The sequence below is a fragment of the Salarias fasciatus genome, chromosome 3 (genome assembly GCF_902148845.1).
Source record: "Salarias fasciatus chromosome 3, fSalaFa1.1, whole genome shotgun sequence".
NCBI lineage: Eukaryota > Metazoa > Chordata > Actinopteri > Blenniiformes > Blenniidae > Salarias > Salarias fasciatus.
This window is the reverse complement of record NC_043747.1, coordinates 29,407,867-29,426,425: the sequence shown is the minus strand read 5'-3', so window position 1 is coordinate 29,426,425 and position 18,559 is coordinate 29,407,867. Positions and strand designations below refer to the sequence as shown.

The window sequence follows — 18,559 nt, the reverse complement described above, 5'->3', positions numbered from 1 at the left end:
TGTCTGTTCCCTGTGGCGGGGTGCTGGCCCTGCTGAGCATGTCACTTATGTACATTTCCGGACCTGGCTTGTACACCACTGTGAGGCAGTAGTTCTGAAGGAGCATGCTCTGCAGACGCTTTGGTGCACTGAGAAGGAGCTTGTTGAAGATCAACACTGGTGGACAGTAGTCTGTCTCTGCAGTTACATCACCCCTCCCATAGAGGCAGTAATGGAAGCATTGACAAGCAAATACGATGCTCAAGCACTCCTTTTCAATCTGCGCACAGTTCTGCTCTGTCTGGTTTAGTGCATGGGAGGCAAATGCAATTGGCTGTCCATCCTGAAGCAGACAGCAGCCCAAACCAGTCTGAGTGGAGTCACTTTGTATGGTGACTGGCTTGGTGACATCATAATATTGTAGTACTGGTACCGCGGTGACCAGCGTCTTGATCTTCTTCATAGCATCCTCGTGCTTGTGCAGCCAGTGCCATGGAACCTCTTTGTCCAGCAACCTTCTCAGCGGTTCACACACCTCTGACAAATGGGGCATGAACCTTGATAAGTACCTACGAGCATACACATCGTTGTACACCCTTTGCATCTGTTGGATTCAGCATGTCCAGGACTGCTCTGATCTGCAGACGCCAACTATGAGGATGTCATCAGCGATGGGCTCGATCCCGTTTAAACCTGCCAGCAGCTCATGTTGTTTCCTCTGGTACAGCTCTGAAGCGACTGACACGCCGAAAGGGAGCTTCAGCCATCGTTTTCTGCCCACAGCGTCCAGAATGTGGTCATCAGGCTGCTCTCCTCATCAAGGCGGCACTGCAGGAACGCATCACGTGCATCTACCAGAGTAAAGATGCGTGCCCTTGGCAGTTTATACAACACATCATCCAAAGTGGGCATGATGTAATGGGATCTCTTCAGGGCCTGGTTGAGGGGCTTGGGGTCAATGCAAAGCCTCAATTTGTCCGGCTTCTTCACAATGACCAGATTGCTAATCCAATCTGTGGGCTGTGTGACTGAGGTTAAGTGTCCATCCTTGTCATATTGGTCCAGCTGTGCTTTAACGGCTGTCTTGAAAGCCACTGGGACATTTCTTGGTGCACATTGGACAGGAGCCACATTGCTATCCAACTCAAAGTGAACATCACCTGGTAACGACTCAATTTGGCTGGTGAACACGTCAGTGTAAGTGTTTATGAGACAATCTCTCATCAGCTCGCCTGTACTGCAATGCTCCACTTTCTTCAGCTCTTCAGGAATGGTGAAACGCATCAGACCAAGCCTCTCATGTCTCCCCTGAAAGCAGGGGCTTCTGTTTGGTGTGCACAATCTCAAACTCTAGTCTGTAATTCCTGCCTCTGATGACACACTGAGTGTTGTATACGCCCAGCGAGTTCATCCACTCACTGCTGTAAAGCCTTAGTCTGGTGAAACTTCGCTGAAGTGGCACCCCAGGTGCCAGTCTCATCTTGTCTTTCATGCTCCTCACATTGCAGGTGGCTCCAGAGTCAAGCTGGCACCTCTGGACCCCTCTGTGCAGGGGCAGGTTCACAAACCACTTTTTCCCTTGAGTTTTAACAGCCACCACGCTTTCAGCAGAACACACATCTTTCTAATCATGATCACTGTCCTCAAGATCCCCTCGCAGCGGGTCATCCACAGTGTTCATCTGACACAGTGCTGCTAACTGACATAGATTTCAACTTGTTGTCCAACACCTCCGCTGCATGGCCAATGTCAACAGGACCTTCAACCTAAGGTCCTTTTCTCTTAGCATGGGTTGTCTAGCACCCTCATCACATATCCCAAAAACAAGCCTGTCCCTTACCAGCTGACCTCTTATCGCTCCATCTTCTCATGTGGCAGCTTTCTCTCTCAGTCTTGTAACAAAGGCATCCACGGATTCACCATCCTCTTGTTTGAGTTTGCTGAAGACCTTTCAAAAATCATCTTTCTGATGGGTTTGAAGTATTGCCCCAGTTTGTCGAGTATCACGGCCGCGTCCTTCTGCTCCTCCGCTGTGAGTCCGAGGTTGTGCTTGTAAACGAGATGGCAGTCCTTCCCCATTAGCCTCCTGAGCATTGCCGCCTTCACCGGTTTCTCTGCTTTTTGGATCCTGGTCGCAAGCACATAATCCTCAAACTCTGATTGGAAGCCAGCCCAGTTGCTGTGGAGGTCTCCAGTCATCTTCATGGGCTCCGGTGGCGGAATGTTGGAAGCCATCGTTTCTACATGATGCTAATGCTAGCAGGCTAACTGAAACATCTAACGTAGCCTAGAAGAACGAATAGTGGAACGTTGTTCCAGCGACGGGCACCAAAAGACTCACTCCGGGTTCCAGTACCACTTCTGACACCATGTTACAGGTGTGGGTGCATGAATAACTGACGGAGTCGGGCTGTGTCTCTTAAGTCGCTGTATTCACCGCCTGTGTACATTACAGAGCTGAGCAAAGAGTTAAACAGGAGCAGACAGAAATGCACTAACACATCTGTGCCCCCAGAGGGAGCTATTGGCTGCAACATATTACCGACAACAGCTGGTTCCAGAGGCGCTGGGCAGTGGATGTAAATGAGCGGTCACTCCTGGTTTTAAAATGAATCCGGGGGACTCTCAGAAGGTTCTGATCAGAGGACCTCGGGCTTTGGTCCGAGCTGTAAGGCTTGATTAAGTCTCTGATGTACATGGGAGCCTGGCCATGTAGGGCTTGGAAGGTCAGCACCAGGATTTTAAACTTGACACGGAGCAGAACAGGGAGCCAGATGAGGGATTTTAACACAGGTGTGATGTGGGACCTCCAGGTGGCGCTAGTCAGCAGCCTCACTGCTGAGTTCTGGACTTACTGGAGACCAGTAGCTCTTCCTTGTTGAGGCAGTGAACAGGCTGTTCCAGTAGTCCAGAGTGAGGATATAAAGGCATGAATGATCATTTCAAGATGGTTCTGAGACACCAAGGGTCTCAGCTTAGCGATACTGCCCAGCTGGAAGAAACAGGTTCTAAACAGCTGTCTGAGTGGTGACAGACCGATATGGATTTTTTTCAGGCTGATGCCGATAATGATTTTTTCCCATCACACTTAGCCAATAGCCGATTATGGACTGCTGATTTTCTTGAGCCAATATTTGGGGCCGATGCTGCTTTTGCTCCCTCAATTTACATCAAAAAATGACACAATGATGACAGATATTACAGTATATTACAGTCTCAAGCTTAAAATAAATACTTATGAAACAGTAAAAAATTATAACAGCTTTGTTCAACTTTACGAAACAGACTTAAAAAAAAAGTGTTTGGTGCTTTTAACCCTGCATGTGTGCTGCAGGGTCTTCCGGCAACACAGAGCTGCCTGTAGATGCCTGTCTGTAAATCATGCCAGGGAAAAATGCATCTGCGAATCCACGCATTCTGTGCTCACACAGTCGTACTGGATTGTGCTAGACAGATAGCTAACATAAACACTTAAGGCCCGCCCATGCTTCACATGTCCGTGGGTGCGCGTTGCGTGTTGGTCCGCGTGAAGTAAAAATCGTCATGAATTCCTGTCCGCTAGGGTCTGCGCGGACCAATTGTCTGCGCAGCAGCCAGATTTTGAGACCATGTTGCGCGCAAGTCGCGTCGGTATACGCATGCGCCAGAGCACCACAGCAAACAAAACATGACAGTAAAAGTGACAGCAGACGGAGCTCCAGCCTGTTGGCTCCACTCAAAGACACCGAGAGACTGAAAAAGTCATGCATGGATAGAGCAGACTCTGTCTGGAGGGAGGAGCAGGTCTGCTGGCAGAAGTGAAAGTAACTAATCTCTCTGGCGCCGCCTCCGCAATTCAGAAACCGAAAAAAAAGGCTAAACAAACTTTAATACTAAATGATAATGTACTGACAATGTATGTTTATTAATTTTCTCTAAACAAGCTGTAATAAAGGAGCAGGTAAACAGTCTGTTGTGCCGGAAAAAAGCTTCTCGAGGATACGTACATCAGTGGCCTGCAGGGACCACGCAGAGCTGAGCCCAGAATGTAGCCTGGGAGAAAGCGCATCTGCATCGGTGGACGGAGGGTCCAAAGCGGACACGGAAACGCAGACATGTGAAGCATGAACGAGCCTTTAGTTGGTAGGTAGCGGAAGTAGTCTTGATTTGTTAAGTCGAATTTCAGTTTTAACTCTTGAACTCTTAAAGCTGGAAAAAAGAGCAAGGAGTTTTTATTTTGAAAGTGTCCATTGGAATTTCACTGACGCTCTGAATGGTGTTTGGGTTTATGATTAGTAGGCTAATTGGTAGTAAATTACTAAAGTATTGATTACCGGGAGTAATTGATTACTTTAAGTGATTTTAGTTGCTTATTAATTTGAGTACATTGTGATTTACCAATTAATAACTGCAGGTTATTAACAGTGGATCACCAATAACAATCAATTACGTCGTAATTAAATCATTGATTAATCAGGTGTTATAAATTAATCAACAATTCCAAAAATGACCAATTACTGGAAATGGGTGAATTACAGAACATGAGCTCAGCGAAGTTGTGAATTATGCATTAAATCAGTGCTTCTCAATTATTTTCTGTTACGCCCCCACTAGCAAGAAGAAAACAATTGCCCTATTCCCTAGGTTCACACGCCCCCCCCACCCCCCACCCCCCGCACTTAAATAAAGCTTTGGTTTATTTAATTAATAATTCTGGCGCACCACCTCATTAGAGGAACAAATACCAACTTTCAGTCTGCAAGATGGAAACTTAATTGAAGCTGATTGTTAATCTTTGTATAAACAACTGTCAAATTATCAGAGAAGCGTGAGCTTGAGCTCAAGACTGTTACAACCAGGAACTGAGTCACAAGACACCAAAAACCACCATGAATCGTCCAGTTCAGTTAATGAGCGTTTATTAACAATGGCTATTCTAATCAACACATCTAATAACAAAACTGAGCAGGTTCAAAGCTCAGTTGTGTGTGTGTGTGTGTGTGTGTGTGTGTGTGTGTGTGTGTGTGTGTGTGTGTGTGTGTGTGTGTGTGTGTGTGTGTGTGTGTGTGTTCTTGTATTTCTATCCTTGTTGGGGCCAAATGTCCCCACAAGGATAGCAAAACGTGGAACGACGTGCCTTGTGGGGACCTTTTTCCGGTCCTAAGTAGGAGAAACAGTGTTTTCTTGACCATGTTGTTGTTACTGAAAAAAGTAAAAGTGCAAAAACATTTCTTTAGGGTTAGGCTTTGTTGTGGTGTGGGTTAGGGTTAGGGTTAGGGTTAGGGTTAGGGGCTAGACATGAATGGGAGTCAATGGACAGTCCCCACAAGGATAGAAATACAAGACTGTGTGTGTGTGTGTGTGTGTGTGTGTGTGTGTGTGTGTATGTCAGGTGATAGAGAGGAGGGGTATTTCTCTCAACCCCCTGGATCACAGTCTGCGGATTTGCTTCTCCAAAGTGGGAGAATGGGGGGAAGAGGAGAAAGAGAGAGTGAGCACGGTTCAGCTCGTTTTGCCCCCCAAGAGAGGGCGGAGGGAAACGGGTGGCGCGGTGGAATGAGAGAGGTGGGGGCGAGTGAGATGCGCTCAAATCGCCTCCTTGAAATTTTACTAAGTCTGTTAGTAAGGAGAAGAGAGTGAAAGATGAGCATGATGCTGCTCCTCTCACATGCATGAGCAATGTGGCGCCGGCTGACATCGCTCTGTGGATCTGATATGAGAGGGGAGCAGCGTACTCGCGAGGGGAGCGAGAGGGGGAGGTCGGAGACGGCGAAAGAGGAAAAAGACATGAAGGAACAGTCACACACATTAAAGGAACATAAACCTAGGTTCATGGACGGATTATCATCACCAAGGGCCCTGGACACAAACTTGTCATGGGCCCACGGCCACCATACAAACAGTATTAAAGTGTGAGTCACACACATAACACTGCAGGGTATTTTGCTCGTCTGTTTTGAAACGGCCCTCTTTCAATAAGAACACTCTTTACTCTGTCACTGGAAATATTTCTCCACAGTGCAGGATCAGCAGCAGTTTCACACCAGGTATCATCATCATTCTTCCGCCGTTTGGCACTCTCGGGTCCATTCTCGGCCACCGCCACCATTGCATCCTTCACTGTCGATGTGACAGGACTTAGCTCAGACTGACCTGGCGTGGCCTCGGCTGCCCAGATGCTGCCTGCCGTGTTGCTGCTGCAGACGGTGTCAGTAGAAGGCAGTGTCGCTCCACCACTATCAGACGTCTCCAATGCACTTGAGCTAGCAGTGTTAGCATCCCGCTGCTCGTCTGAGCTGTGAGGTGCAGTACAACTGCCTCTGCTGTTATGAGTAGAACTACTATCATCTTGCCTCTGTTATCTTGAAAAAAATGTTGAAATTGTTGGTATTTGCTGCACCAAAGCAGCATTTTTATCCTCTTTTTCTTTCCTTAGCTTTCATTTTTCTAAACCGCTGAACGCCCGCTTCTCCATTGTGGAAAAAAAACTGTTGTGACATTGTACATACTTTGTTGTTGTTTTTTTGTTTTGGCCAAAAAAAAAATAAAAAAAAATTAAAGTCTGGCTGAGGGCCCCTATTGGCTCTTGGGCCCTGGGCACATGCCCACTTTGCCCATGCAGTAATCCATCTATGCCTCAGTCAAGTTCACAAATAAAAAGTACAAGCTTAACCCCTTAAGCGGGCCGGTCAACTTCACCCGATGCATTTATCAAATATCCAGACGCATTTTGCATATTCCACAGATGTACTATGTACCGTTAGAAAGCTGAGATTCTCATGAATCCGCTGCTATAAACCACTTTCAGATGTGATTACCACAGCGGGTAATAACACATTTGTCCACCATACAGCAAATTAAAGCTAGGGTCGACGATCTTGGAAAACTAGCATGTAGCACGAATGTAGCATCTCCCCAAGGCTCCGCCCAGCTCCTGCCCCATTGGAGGAGCTCCCGTTGGGAGCGAACGCACTGGACGAGGAAGCGCAACGCGCAGGGAGTTTGTGATTGCCTCCAATGTTATTAACCTTTCTGACTGCCCACACACAACGCGCATAGGAGCGCAGCGCGCCCGCTCCACTTCCTTCTATTTTTCACACGAGCTGCGAGCTCCTTGGCAACGCGCGCGCACTGAACCAGGGCCAGTGCACGCCATTGAAATGTATGCGCAGGGGGCTGGTAGAACGCCAAAGGGATTTGATTGGTTCCTGAAAAGAGCAGTCCGCGCGATACAATTGGTCGGAGTTTTTACACTCCTGTGGCCGCTGCAGTGGTCAGATTTTTTCAGCACCTTTTTCCGTCCACATAATGTACTGACTTCTCCCAGGGGGCAAGGAGCATTTCACTCAGTATGACTAAAAATGCTTTTGGACAACATTGTCTACCCTAACTTTAAGTAAACAGCGCAACTCACCTTTGGAGGCTCATAACTGATCACAGATGATCCATAATCCAGATAATCCAGCAAAAACTGCCACAGTACAAACGTATGCATCCAGGCAAAGCTAGAAAGTATAGCCTTTTGTCCAAAACATGTCTTGAAATAAGCAAATAATCCAGAATTAGACGCGCCACCGCGCGCACGCGGCGCGTCTCTCCGCGTGCGGGTCCGATAATAATCCATATTTTTATCAGATATAAACATCCAGACCTCTCTCACTCACGCTAAGGATATCCAATATGGCGACTGATCGGTTTCCGTTGCTTATTCGTCATATTTCAACCAATCAAGTGACTCATCCCTCCCTCCGATGGCTAACCAGCCAACTGCTGCCGAAACTGATGGACCCACGTCATCGGTCGTCATCACTCGTAATCAACGTATTCTGAGCCAATCACGTCGGTAGAAACGTTTGACTGACAGGGCTGGTAGCCAATGAGCTTGCTGAATGGCTGGCTGGCCCGCGAGCGGGGTTTTGTGACTTCTCAGACATCTGCTGAGGGATGCACCTGCTGCCTATCCCTGCTCCTCTCAATATGAGTGCCGGTAACGCTTCCTTTTACAGTACGGTTATGTATGTTATGTATTAACATGGTAATTGCAAGGTAAGTACCATGTAATAAGGAGAAGTTACTGTAAAGTTACCATGTAATTACAGGGTAACTATGTTGCTAATTACCTAGTACTTTTAGAGTAATTACCAAGCCAATTTCAGGGAAATACCAAGTAACTACCTGGTAGTAAGTATTAATTACTCGGTAATTATAATGTATATAGCAACTATGTTGTTAATTGCCAAGTACTTACTAAGTAATTGCTAAGTAATTACCATATAATCACTGGGAAATGTAGACGTTTTACTAGGTATTACTAGGTACTGCTAGTTGTGTATGCTATGTATTTTGTAACGCTTATCAGGGGGTGTAACAAGGGAATTAAAGCAAATAAACGTTAGGGCTGAGTTATTGCGATGGAGGGGTGTATCTAACTTAACAAAAGAAACCAGGTTCGCTATGGGAGCTCGGTATGTGAATGAAAACCAGTGGAAACAGGAATTGAGTTTGGAAAATGTATGGACAATGACAGACATAAACAATAATAAACAACAAAGGGCCAAACACAACAGAAAATTCATAGATGGGGGAAAAAAACCCAAAGAGTGGAAAAAAAACCCTTCAACCTTAGGCACAGTTCAGGTGTCCATAGAATCCTTGGTTGGTTTGGAAAGTTTATTTCAGTTCATGCGATTCTTCGGCTGGTTCGCAGAGTTTAGTTCAGTTCATACGATCCTGAGTTTGTTCGCAAGGTTCAGTTCAGTTTTTATAATCCGGGCGAATTGGAAAAAAAGAAGCCCTACCAGGCTTGGGCAGCTCGCCACCTCCCAAAGGAGGAATCTTTTTCAGTGTTCTTTTGGTAGGAGGGGAAAAAAAAAACCTGACCTAAAATGAAGGCCAGAGAGAGGAGATGCAAAACAAAAAACACAATCAGTATCAAAGTTCAGTTACTAGTAACAAATCATTTCTTCATAAATAAAATGGCCATTTAAATCAATATCTATAAATAAATCAGTTGTATCACATTAACTTCACAATCTGTATCAATGGCACTGTATTGAGCCTAAGGCTACAATAAAAAATGCAACCCAAGAAATAACAAAAAGAGATAACGGCAAACGGCCGTCACGTCACATAGTATGGTGATGTTACTGCAGGTACAGAGACTCAACAAAACAAAAAAAAAAACCACTCGGAACCGGTCCGGCGCTAACCCGGAAGTGCCGAAATTAAATCAAATTAGACACATTAGATGATATCATCCTTTATTTTATGGGAAGGGTTCAAGTGATTTTACTGTTTAGGTGACTCACCATCGGCTGTTGTAGTTTGTAAGGCACAGAATGAAGCGGATTTGAGGCAGGAGTGGATCGTGTCTCTGTTACCATAAGGAGACAAGGCTGAGTTACCCACGAGTGCTGATTGCAGTCAAATGCTTACTTAAGGTGGAATATTTGGAAGCGGTGGCACACAGGAGTGGAGTAACTCACCATTTGCAGGTATGATTTCTGATGTCAGCGCATGTAGTTTTGCCGCAGCGAGGGCAATTTCTCACGGCAGAGAGGGTTTGCCGCAACAACACAGTCACAGCCGGAGAAACCGGAAGTGGGCTCGGCTCGGCCATATTTGTTTAGTGCCCTCTAGTGGCCTGGGCCAATCAGTGCGTGGTGCGTTCATGGGCAATCAGGCGACATGGGTTACAATTTCCCTAGTAGTCAAGTGTTTTTTACTACTTACCTGGTAACTTCTTAGTATTTCCCAGTAACTATTACATTTACCTGATAATTACGGTTGAACTGTAGACTACTGCAAAAAGAAGTGAGGCCTGTTTCCACACTATTACCTGGTAACTACTCTTTCGTTACCCAGGAACTGCAAAAAATACCTACCTTGAAAATGCATAATTATTGAAGTGGATTTGTACTGTAAAAGGAAGTGAGGTCTGTTTCCATGTTATTACATGGTAATTACTCATTAGTTACCCAGTAAATAGAAAAATATCTACCAGGAAATTAGATGGTTATTAAAGTGGATTTGTACTGTAAAAGGAAGTGAGGTATGTTTCCATGTTATTACATGGTAATTGCTCATTTGTGGAGCTCTGCAGCTGGTGCTGGGTGGCTGTGGTCTCATGTTCAGGCTTGGGTGAATGTTTCGGTTGTAATGTCGGTTTCATGTGTATTTTTGAAGGTTTAAAGATATTTGTGTTTTGTGCAATGTGTGTATTTGTTTATTGTGTAAGTTTATGTTTATTAATATGTATATTTGTATGTTTTCAGTTCTCACGTTTGGGGTTTGGGTGTTAAAGTGAATAAACCCTGAGCATTAAGAAGGAACTGTTGTGCTGTCCTTGTTTTCATCACGCCGAGGGAGGTACAAATATGGACGTAAAAACCACTTGACTACTTGGGAAATACATAGCGTACACACCTAGCAGTACCTAGTAACACCTAGTAAAACGTCTACATTTCCCAGTGATTACATGGTAATTACTTAGCAATTACTTAGTAAGTACTTGGCAATTAACAACATAGTTGCTATATACATTATAATCACCGAGTAATTAATACTTACTATCAGGTAGTTACTTGGTATTTGCCTGGAATTGGCTTGGTAATTACTCTAAAAGTACTAGGTAATTAGCAACATAGTTATCCTTTAATTACATGGTAACTTTACAGTAACTTCTCCTTATTACCTTGCAATTACCATGTTAGTACATGGTAATTACCGTACTGTAAAAGGAAGCGTTACCTGAGTGCCTTATCCCACACTGAAGCCTATCTGAAGTGATTTTTTGAGTACTTTATGAGATTTTGGAGTGAAAATAATGTAAAAACAGGCCAAAAACCAACATATACCATTGTACAGAGGACATCCAGAGGGTGTACAGAGGATGTCCAAAATTGACCCCGCCGGGGCATAGCAGTACAAATACATGTGTGAAACACTCATTTCTTGTAGTACTGCTCTGACATTTTGACCTGAACTATGTAAGACCCCAGGCTTTAACAAAATTGTATTTTCAAGCTCTTTCAGTGCTTCCACACTTATTTCCAGGTGTTTTATGAGGGAAAAAATTCAGGCGAGAATGAAATTCATCCTAATTCAGTGTGCTGCAACATAAATAACTCTGTGCCAGTAGCACCTAGAGTAATTCTGACTGCACTGGGTGAAAATACAGGTTGTCAGCTTTCAAATGAGACCCCAACCATGCATGTACTCCAAACAGTTAAAGAACAGCATTCAGTTTACTTTGGGTACGTCTTTAGTTGAACTTTTAGGCGAAAATGGCCCCGAGCTTAAAGGGTTAACTAAGGGTGTTTTCACACCTACCCAATTTAGCTCAACCTAACAGAGTTTTTGGACCGAGCATGGCGCAACTGGGTTGGTGTGAAAGTGCCACTTGCTCTAGTTGTTGCTCTAACTCACCTGCCCCGAGAGCGGCTGAAAGGGGTGGTCTCGGAGCGGCTTGGGTCGACCTACGATGCGGCGCGGCAGATGTGTGAAAGCGCAGCGGCTTTAGCTCGACCCAAAGTCCAGATACTGCGCCTTTATGACCTACACAGGCACCCGTAATCAGATCAATCCTGGGAAAAGTCTCTGTCTCTCACTCTCTGGCAGACTGATAACATTGCTTTTTTTCCACTGGTTGTTGCATGATTTTAGCCCCGCCCCTTTCCTTTTTTGATTGACAGGTAAGTGACAGGCTTGCACACGTTCAGTTCCATAGCAGCAGCGCTCCAGGCACATTTCCCGGTATTTAATTTTTCAGTGTGAAAAATGCAATGTGTGGCATGAGTGCGTGACAAGAGACCGAAATGCGTGACTGTCATGTGATAGCCCTGGTGTTTACCATTAGCAAGGCTGCTGTTTTGGTTTTACGCCAACTTCAGCCTGGTTGTCATGGATACCCCACACTTCTCTTGTTTAGAGCGGCTGCTCTGTGCAGTCATGAAAAGCATATGTGAAAAGTTATGTATTAGTTGAAAATTGAAAAATTGTATCTTTTTTCCTAGTGCCTTTGCCTCGATCCAAATATATGTGAAAACAGCCTAACACACTGCTACCTAAGCCCAGGCTCACTGCTCGTTGGGGAGAAGCGGAATGGAGCTGCTGTGGGCGGCTGGCTTGGCGAGGCTGCACAGCAGCGGTGTGTGTATTCCTGTCAACCGATGAGTGCAGATTTCAGGGGGAATCAAAGCCGTCGCCTTGATCTTGGTCATTCGACGGCGTCCAGTTGGATTTAGGTGGCTCATTTGGGTTTTCACGTGAAGAACAGAGGGAAGTCCGGTACGTCGGTTGGTTCGAGCGTCCTCAGGTTGCAGGAGGAGGAGGAGACAGAGGGAGCTGTGCCGCTGGGTGCAGGCAGTAAACTTGGTCCACTGCAGGACAGCTTCTGCCCTTCTGCTTTGTTGGGGAAAAGTTCACCGGTGAAAGGAGGGAAAGGACGGTTCCGTCGTCTTGCCAGCGAGACGATTTGAGGCCGTGGGTCAGACGCAGTTGGTTCACGTCATCCCTAGACAGAGCTTGGCCAAAAACTGGTGTTGTGGAATGGCTGTGGTCCTTTTGACTGGCAGGCAGAGCTCCCGCCCCCAGCTTCCAGCGCGGCCAATCCGGTGCCGACCTAGCCAGCCACTTCCGTCTTGGGGGGTCTCATGAGCACCCTCATGAGGTGGGACAGCGGTATTGCACCACCAAGTCATGTTTCCCCGTGCTGTTGGGGGCTCAAGATTAAAGGAACATTTCCATCCATGTGTCTCCAACAATGGAGGCGCATGGATGGAAATGTTCCTGTGGAAAATATGGAGAAGATATGGAGGTTTTCGGTGCAAAACGGTTTGAAGAATGTAGACTCAATCCAACTGAAACTCACAGATATTGACTGATATCTGCTTCTCCTGGTTCTCCTGTCTGCTTTCAGATGGATTTATGCACTCTATGCAGTATCAATGTGTGTTCAACTCCTCTGAGCTGCAGGACATCGAGTACATCAACTCCTACTTCTACAACAAGCAGGAGCTGCTGCGGTTCTCCAGCAGTCTGGGCAAATACGTGGGATACACAGAGCTTGGAGTGAAACAGGCAGAACACTTCAACAACGACCCATCTTTGTTGGCTCGAAGGAGAAGGGATAAGGAGGGATTCTGTAAACACAACATTGACCTCTTCTACAGAAACGTTTTGAGTAAATCAGGTGAGTCCGACGGAACTTGAGATAAATCTAGTCTGACCTCAGGCTCCCCCTGGTGGTCAGACTGGAGAACTTCGGTCTCCCCCTGGTGGTCAGACTGTAGAACTTCCGGCTCCCCCTGGTGGTCAGACTGGAGAACTTCCGGCTCCCCCTGGTGGTCAGATTGGAGAACTTCAGGCTCCCCCTGGTGGTCAGACTGGAGAACTTCAGTCTCCCCCTGGTGGTCAGACTGGAGAACTTCCGGCTCCCCCTGGTGGTCAGACTGGAGAACTTCAGGCTCCCCCTGGTGGTCAGACTGGAGAACTTCAGGCTCCCCCTGGTGGTCAGACTGGAGAACTTCAGGCTCCCCCTGGTGGTCAGACTCGAGAACCTCCACAGTAGAACCAGCGGCTGTTCTCTGCTCAGTGAAGATGAATCCAGGTTCTGTTCAGGTTCCTCCTTTGTAGCGTTCAGACTCAAACCGGTTCCAGGTTCCAGTCCTCAAACAGACTCAGGTTGTCTTCCAGTCGGTCTGAACGGTTCCTGGTCTTGTCTGATCCTGCCGGTTCTGCTGGTGGTTGTGGTTCCAGTTGCGCCCTACGTGAGGATCCACTCTGAGACTCCTGACAGCGGCGGCCGCCGCTTGTTGGTCTGCAGCGTCTACGACTTCTACCCCAAAGACATCCAGGTGGGCTGGCTGAGGGACGGACAGGAAGTCACGCAGGACGTCACGTCCACTGAGCGGATGGCCGACGCCGACTGGTACTACCAGATCCACTCCCACCTGGAGTACATGCCCAGGTGAGGCCACACCCACACACCGGGGCCACACCCACACACCGGGAACCAGGTCCAAATACAGGGTCCAGGTTCAAGGACCAGGTCCAGGTCTCGGTTGGTCCAGTCAGAACTGAAGGATGCTGGTTTGTGTCCAACAGGTCTGGAGAGAAGATCTCATGTGTGGTGCATCACGCCAGCCTGAAGGACCCTCTGATCACCGACTGGGGTAAAGACACCTGTCTGTCCCTCACCTGTCTGTCTGTCCCTCACCTGTCTGTCTCTGTGTCTCCTATCTGTCCTTCAGATCCGTCCTTACCAGAGTCTGAGAGGAACAAGATCATCATCGGAGCCTCTGGACTGACCCTGGGTCTGGTTCTGTCTCTGGCTGGTTTCATCTACTACAAGAGGGAGGCCCAAGGTCAGAGACTGGGTCAAACCGGCCCACACCAGTCAGAGACCGGGTCAAACTGGTCCACACCAGTCAGAGACCGGGTTAAACCGGTTCAGTGTTCAAACCAGTTAAAAATCAGTTCAACCTGGTCAAAACCACTTCAAACCCTCATTCCATCACAGTAACAAGGGGCACTGGTTGGCAGCAGGGCGGTTGGCGGCCCGACCCCTGAACCCAGAGACTGGGTCTGGGGACCAGGAATGTCACCTGGCTGGGGGAGGAGCCTAAGCCTGAGAGGGAGGCTGGCAGTAACCGGATGGAACCACCTCCTCACACAGCTGGGACTCTCAAACCCAACCCCTCCAGAGGAGCCGGATTCTAGAACCCAACCCCCCCCAGAGGTGCTGGACTCTACAACCCAGCCCTGGACTCTCCACTTCTCTGGTGTTGCCTGCAGTGAGAGGCGGTGGTCTGGTCAGGTCCATGTGTTGAGTTCTTCCAGGAGAACCAGAGGGTCTGGTCCCTGGTCTTCCAGGTCAGGGACAGGTTCCTCACTGTTGTCTCAGCTTACAGGCCGAACAGCAGTGACAGAGTATCCAAAGTTCCTGGAGTCCCTAGGAGGGGTGCTGGACAGTGCTCCGACTGGAGACTCCATGGTTCTACTGGGCGACTTTAAGGCCCACGTGGGCAGAGACAGTGAGAACATTGGGGGGGATGGGTGGGTGGATCTGAACCCTAGAGGTGTTCTGTTATTGGACTTCTGTGCTAGTCACAGTTCGTCCATAACAAACACCATGTTCGAGCACAGGGGGGTCCAGAAGTGCACCTGGCACCAGGACACCCTAGGTCGGAGGTCGATGATGGACTTTGTTGTCGTGTCATCTGACCTCTGACCTCGTGTTTTGGACACTCAGGTGAAGAGAGGAGCAGAGCTGTGGACCGATCATCACCTGGTGGTGAGTTGATGGAGGAGGAACCCTGACAGACTCAGCAGACCCAAACGTGTTGTGAAGGTCTGCTGGGAATGTCTGGTGGAACCCTCTGTCAGAGGTGGACTGAGGTCTCAGAGGTGGACTCGCCCATAACCCAGGCTGAAGTCTCGAGGTGGTTGGTCAGCTACTGGGTCTCAAGGCACCGGTGGTGGATGAGATTTGCGCCGACTGCCTTCAGTCTCTGGATGTTCAGGACTGTCTTGGTTGACTTGTCTCTGAAACATCGCGTGGCGGTCGCGAACCTCTGGACTGGCAGACCGGGGTGGTGGTCCCCCTTTTTTAAATCAGTACTCAAAATCAATAAAATAAAGTAAGAAACCATGTCATCAAGAGGAGCTTTATACCTACAGTAGGGCTGAACGATAGATTGCATTTGCGATAATCTCGCAACATTACAAAACGCGATTTGCGCATCACAAGGTGCGCGATCGGACAGTCACGTGACACAAATTTACATCGGAGGGCGCCGTGCAGACTGCTGGTTTAACAAGGTGCGCTGAGTGGAGCAGCGTGATCACCGAGCCTTGTTTTGCACAATGGCAGTGGATTTAAAAAAGAAGATGTGGAACAGCAACACATCCTCTGCAAGGAATGCCATGCACACGTGTGCGTGTGTGTGTGTGAGAGAGAGAGAGAGGGAGAGGGAGGGAGAAAGAGAGGAATATCCCGGTCGAAAGGGACATTAAATACTGTTTTGCACATGTTCTATCCACAAGGAATCCTGGTCTTTTGAGTACAGGAGCTGCTCGTGATCCAGTTTAGATGCTACTAAGTGAATAAAATGTGCAGAAACGATCGTTCAGTTCTTCTCTTTTACTGGAAAAAAAAGTGCATTGCACCACGTCTTGTCGACTTCCTTTTTTTTCTAACAACATGCAGAGAGCCTGCAGTGCCCCTCTTCCTCTGTGGCGTCTGTGTAAAACAAGGTTGAACATGCAAACAGCACCCCTAGTGGCATGAAGTGCAAATGCAGTCATGGTGTCATCTGTGCGCCTTCGTTTGAATGAGGAGATCCCGATCATGTAAATAGGAATAGCTGTCTGTTTCAGCAGGTTAACGGGTTATTCTAAATGTTTCAGAAACCGGAATATTTACCTGAACCCCAATATTGACTGCATGTAAACGTAGTCAGTAGTGTTTTTTATGTTGATGTAGCCTCTTATGACAAAAATGTGATTATTCGTATTTATATTTTAGAGAATGTACTTAAAGATGAAAGTGTCTTAAGGGCAACAGGATGTGCAGGAAGCTGGTGGGATACTTGTCCCACAGCTGGAAAAAGAAGAGCTCTGACTGAGGTGCAGAGGGGACTCAGCATCCGTGAGGATAACCTCATTACAGAGAGCCCAACAAGATGGGATCAAAAGAAAAAATTATCGCTAGTGCGCTGGAACAGGCCAAAGCCATTTCATAGGTGCTTAATTCCACGTGTCTTAAGTTGTTTTTTTAGTGACTTTCACATTTTGAATTTACAGATTTTATTCTATTTTTTTAACGAATGTCCTAATAAAGTTCACTTTGTTACAAGTCATACATCATTCAATTTAATTCAAACAAACAGAACTAACATATGGGAAAGAAATGTGTAAACTTTGAAACAAATAATTAAAAAAATAGACTAAACTAAATATCGCATTCTATATCGCAATCGCAATATTGAGGGGAAATATCGCAATTCAATATTTTCCCCATATCGTTCAGCCCTAAACAGGCTGCTCTTGGAAGAGCAAATCTGTCGGGAACATTCCAGCAGTCCTCCATAGGGGGGCTGGGCGCTGCCTTAGAGACAGGGGGAGGAGCTACGTCACCAGGGGGAGGAGCTACATCAGCAGGGGGAGGAGCTACATCGCCAGGGAGGAGCTACATCACCAGGGAGGAGCTACGTCACCAGGGGAAGGAGCTACATCACCAGGGGGAGGAGCTCAGTCACCAGGGAGGAGCTGGGAGTAGAGCCGCTACTCCTCCACATGGAGAGGAGCAGCTGAGGAGGCTCTACTCCTCTTTAGGATGGAACCTCCTGGACGCCTCCCTGGGGAGGAGTTCTGGACATGTCCCCCAGGAGGAGGACCCAGGGAAGACTCAGGACAGGATGGAGGGACTATGTCTCTGGGCTGGCCTGGGAATGCCTCGGAATCCTCCAGGAACAGCTGGAGGAAGAGTCCGGGGACAGGAAGTCTGGGGGCAGGAAGTCTGGACATCACTATTCAGACTGATGCCCCCAAGACCTGGTCCTGAATAAGCGGTTGATGACAGAAGGATGGATGATGGATGATGGATGGATGGATGGATGGATGGATGGCATATAGATGGATGATTGATGGATCTTTTACTTTCATGGTGAAGGGGGACCTCCTTCCTCCAGAGACAGTCGTTCATGGACTGAGTATTTTCCTGACGAGAAGCTGCAGTTTCAGAGTAAAACCCCAAAAAACTGGATGATGAGAAACACTGGAACTTCCTGTCCTTAACAAAACAAAAGCACCTTAAAAATACACACTTCCTGTTTCACATCTCCATGATTTTTACCCAGTAAAATCTTCCTTTCACTGTATGAACCGTATAAATGTATGAACTGAATCATCTGCAACTACCTAAATAAAGTCCATCAATGTTCTCTGTCTGTTCAGGAAGAACCCTGGTTCCCAGCAGCTGATTCAAGATCCTGATCCTGGTCCTGGTTGTGGTCCTAATGCTGTTCCTGGGTCTAATCCTGATCCTGGTCCTAGTCCTGTTCCTGGCTGTGGTCCTGATGCTGTTCTTGGATCAGATCCTGTTCCTGGTCCAGGTTCTGGTTGTGTTCATGTTGCTGGTCTTGGATTTGGGCCTGGTTCCAGTTTCTGTCTGTCAGAGTGAAGGAAAATGTCACAGTTCAGACTGTGAGCTGTGGACACGTCCCACCTGGTTCCTCAGTGGATTTACTAAGTTCACTCGGTTCTCTTTAGATCATTTTGTTGTCTTTATTTAGAAACGTTCTGTTCTTGATGAATAAAGGGTCGAGTCTGAATTCGGTGTTTGTTCTTTATTAGAAGTGGATCATGAAGCAGTGACAGCAGCTCTTAGAACGTGTTCTCATATAGTGATGCTGCTCGGTTCTCGTCCTTCGTCTCTGAAACAGAACATGAAACCGAACCCATATTTCCAGATGTTCAACACTCTGGACCTCTGAAGACACTCGGACCTGATCCTTGAACCTCCGAAGACACTCGGACCTGTTCCCTGGCCTTAAAGTATCACCACACTCAAGGTGTGTCTAGGTGTTTGTGTCTACAC

General features: G+C 47.2%; 1 protein-coding gene across 6 annotated transcripts in view; it reads left to right on the top strand.

Moving 5' to 3' along the window:
• LOC115408992 (H-2 class II histocompatibility antigen, E-S beta chain-like) overlaps nucleotides 1–18,293 on the top strand; it is a 31,170-nt gene extending 12,877 nt beyond the window's left edge. For 5 of the 6 annotated variants that reach the window (XM_030119964.1, XM_030119952.1, XM_030119963.1 and 2 more), the window contains 4 exons: nucleotides 12,878–13,150; nucleotides 13,717–13,927; nucleotides 14,065–14,132; nucleotides 14,211–14,499. In XM_030119964.1, coding sequence (XP_029975824.1) covers nucleotides 12,878–13,150; nucleotides 13,717–13,927; nucleotides 14,065–14,132; nucleotides 14,211–14,482 — 824 coding nt within the window. In that variant the 3' untranslated portion in view covers nucleotides 14,483–14,499. Of the gene's footprint in view, nucleotides 1–12,877; nucleotides 13,151–13,716; nucleotides 13,928–14,064; nucleotides 14,133–14,210; nucleotides 14,500–17,916 lie in introns of those variants that run through there. The other variant, XM_030119979.1, reaches the window with a different exon arrangement.
• Nucleotides 18,294–18,559: the final 266 nt, after the last annotated feature.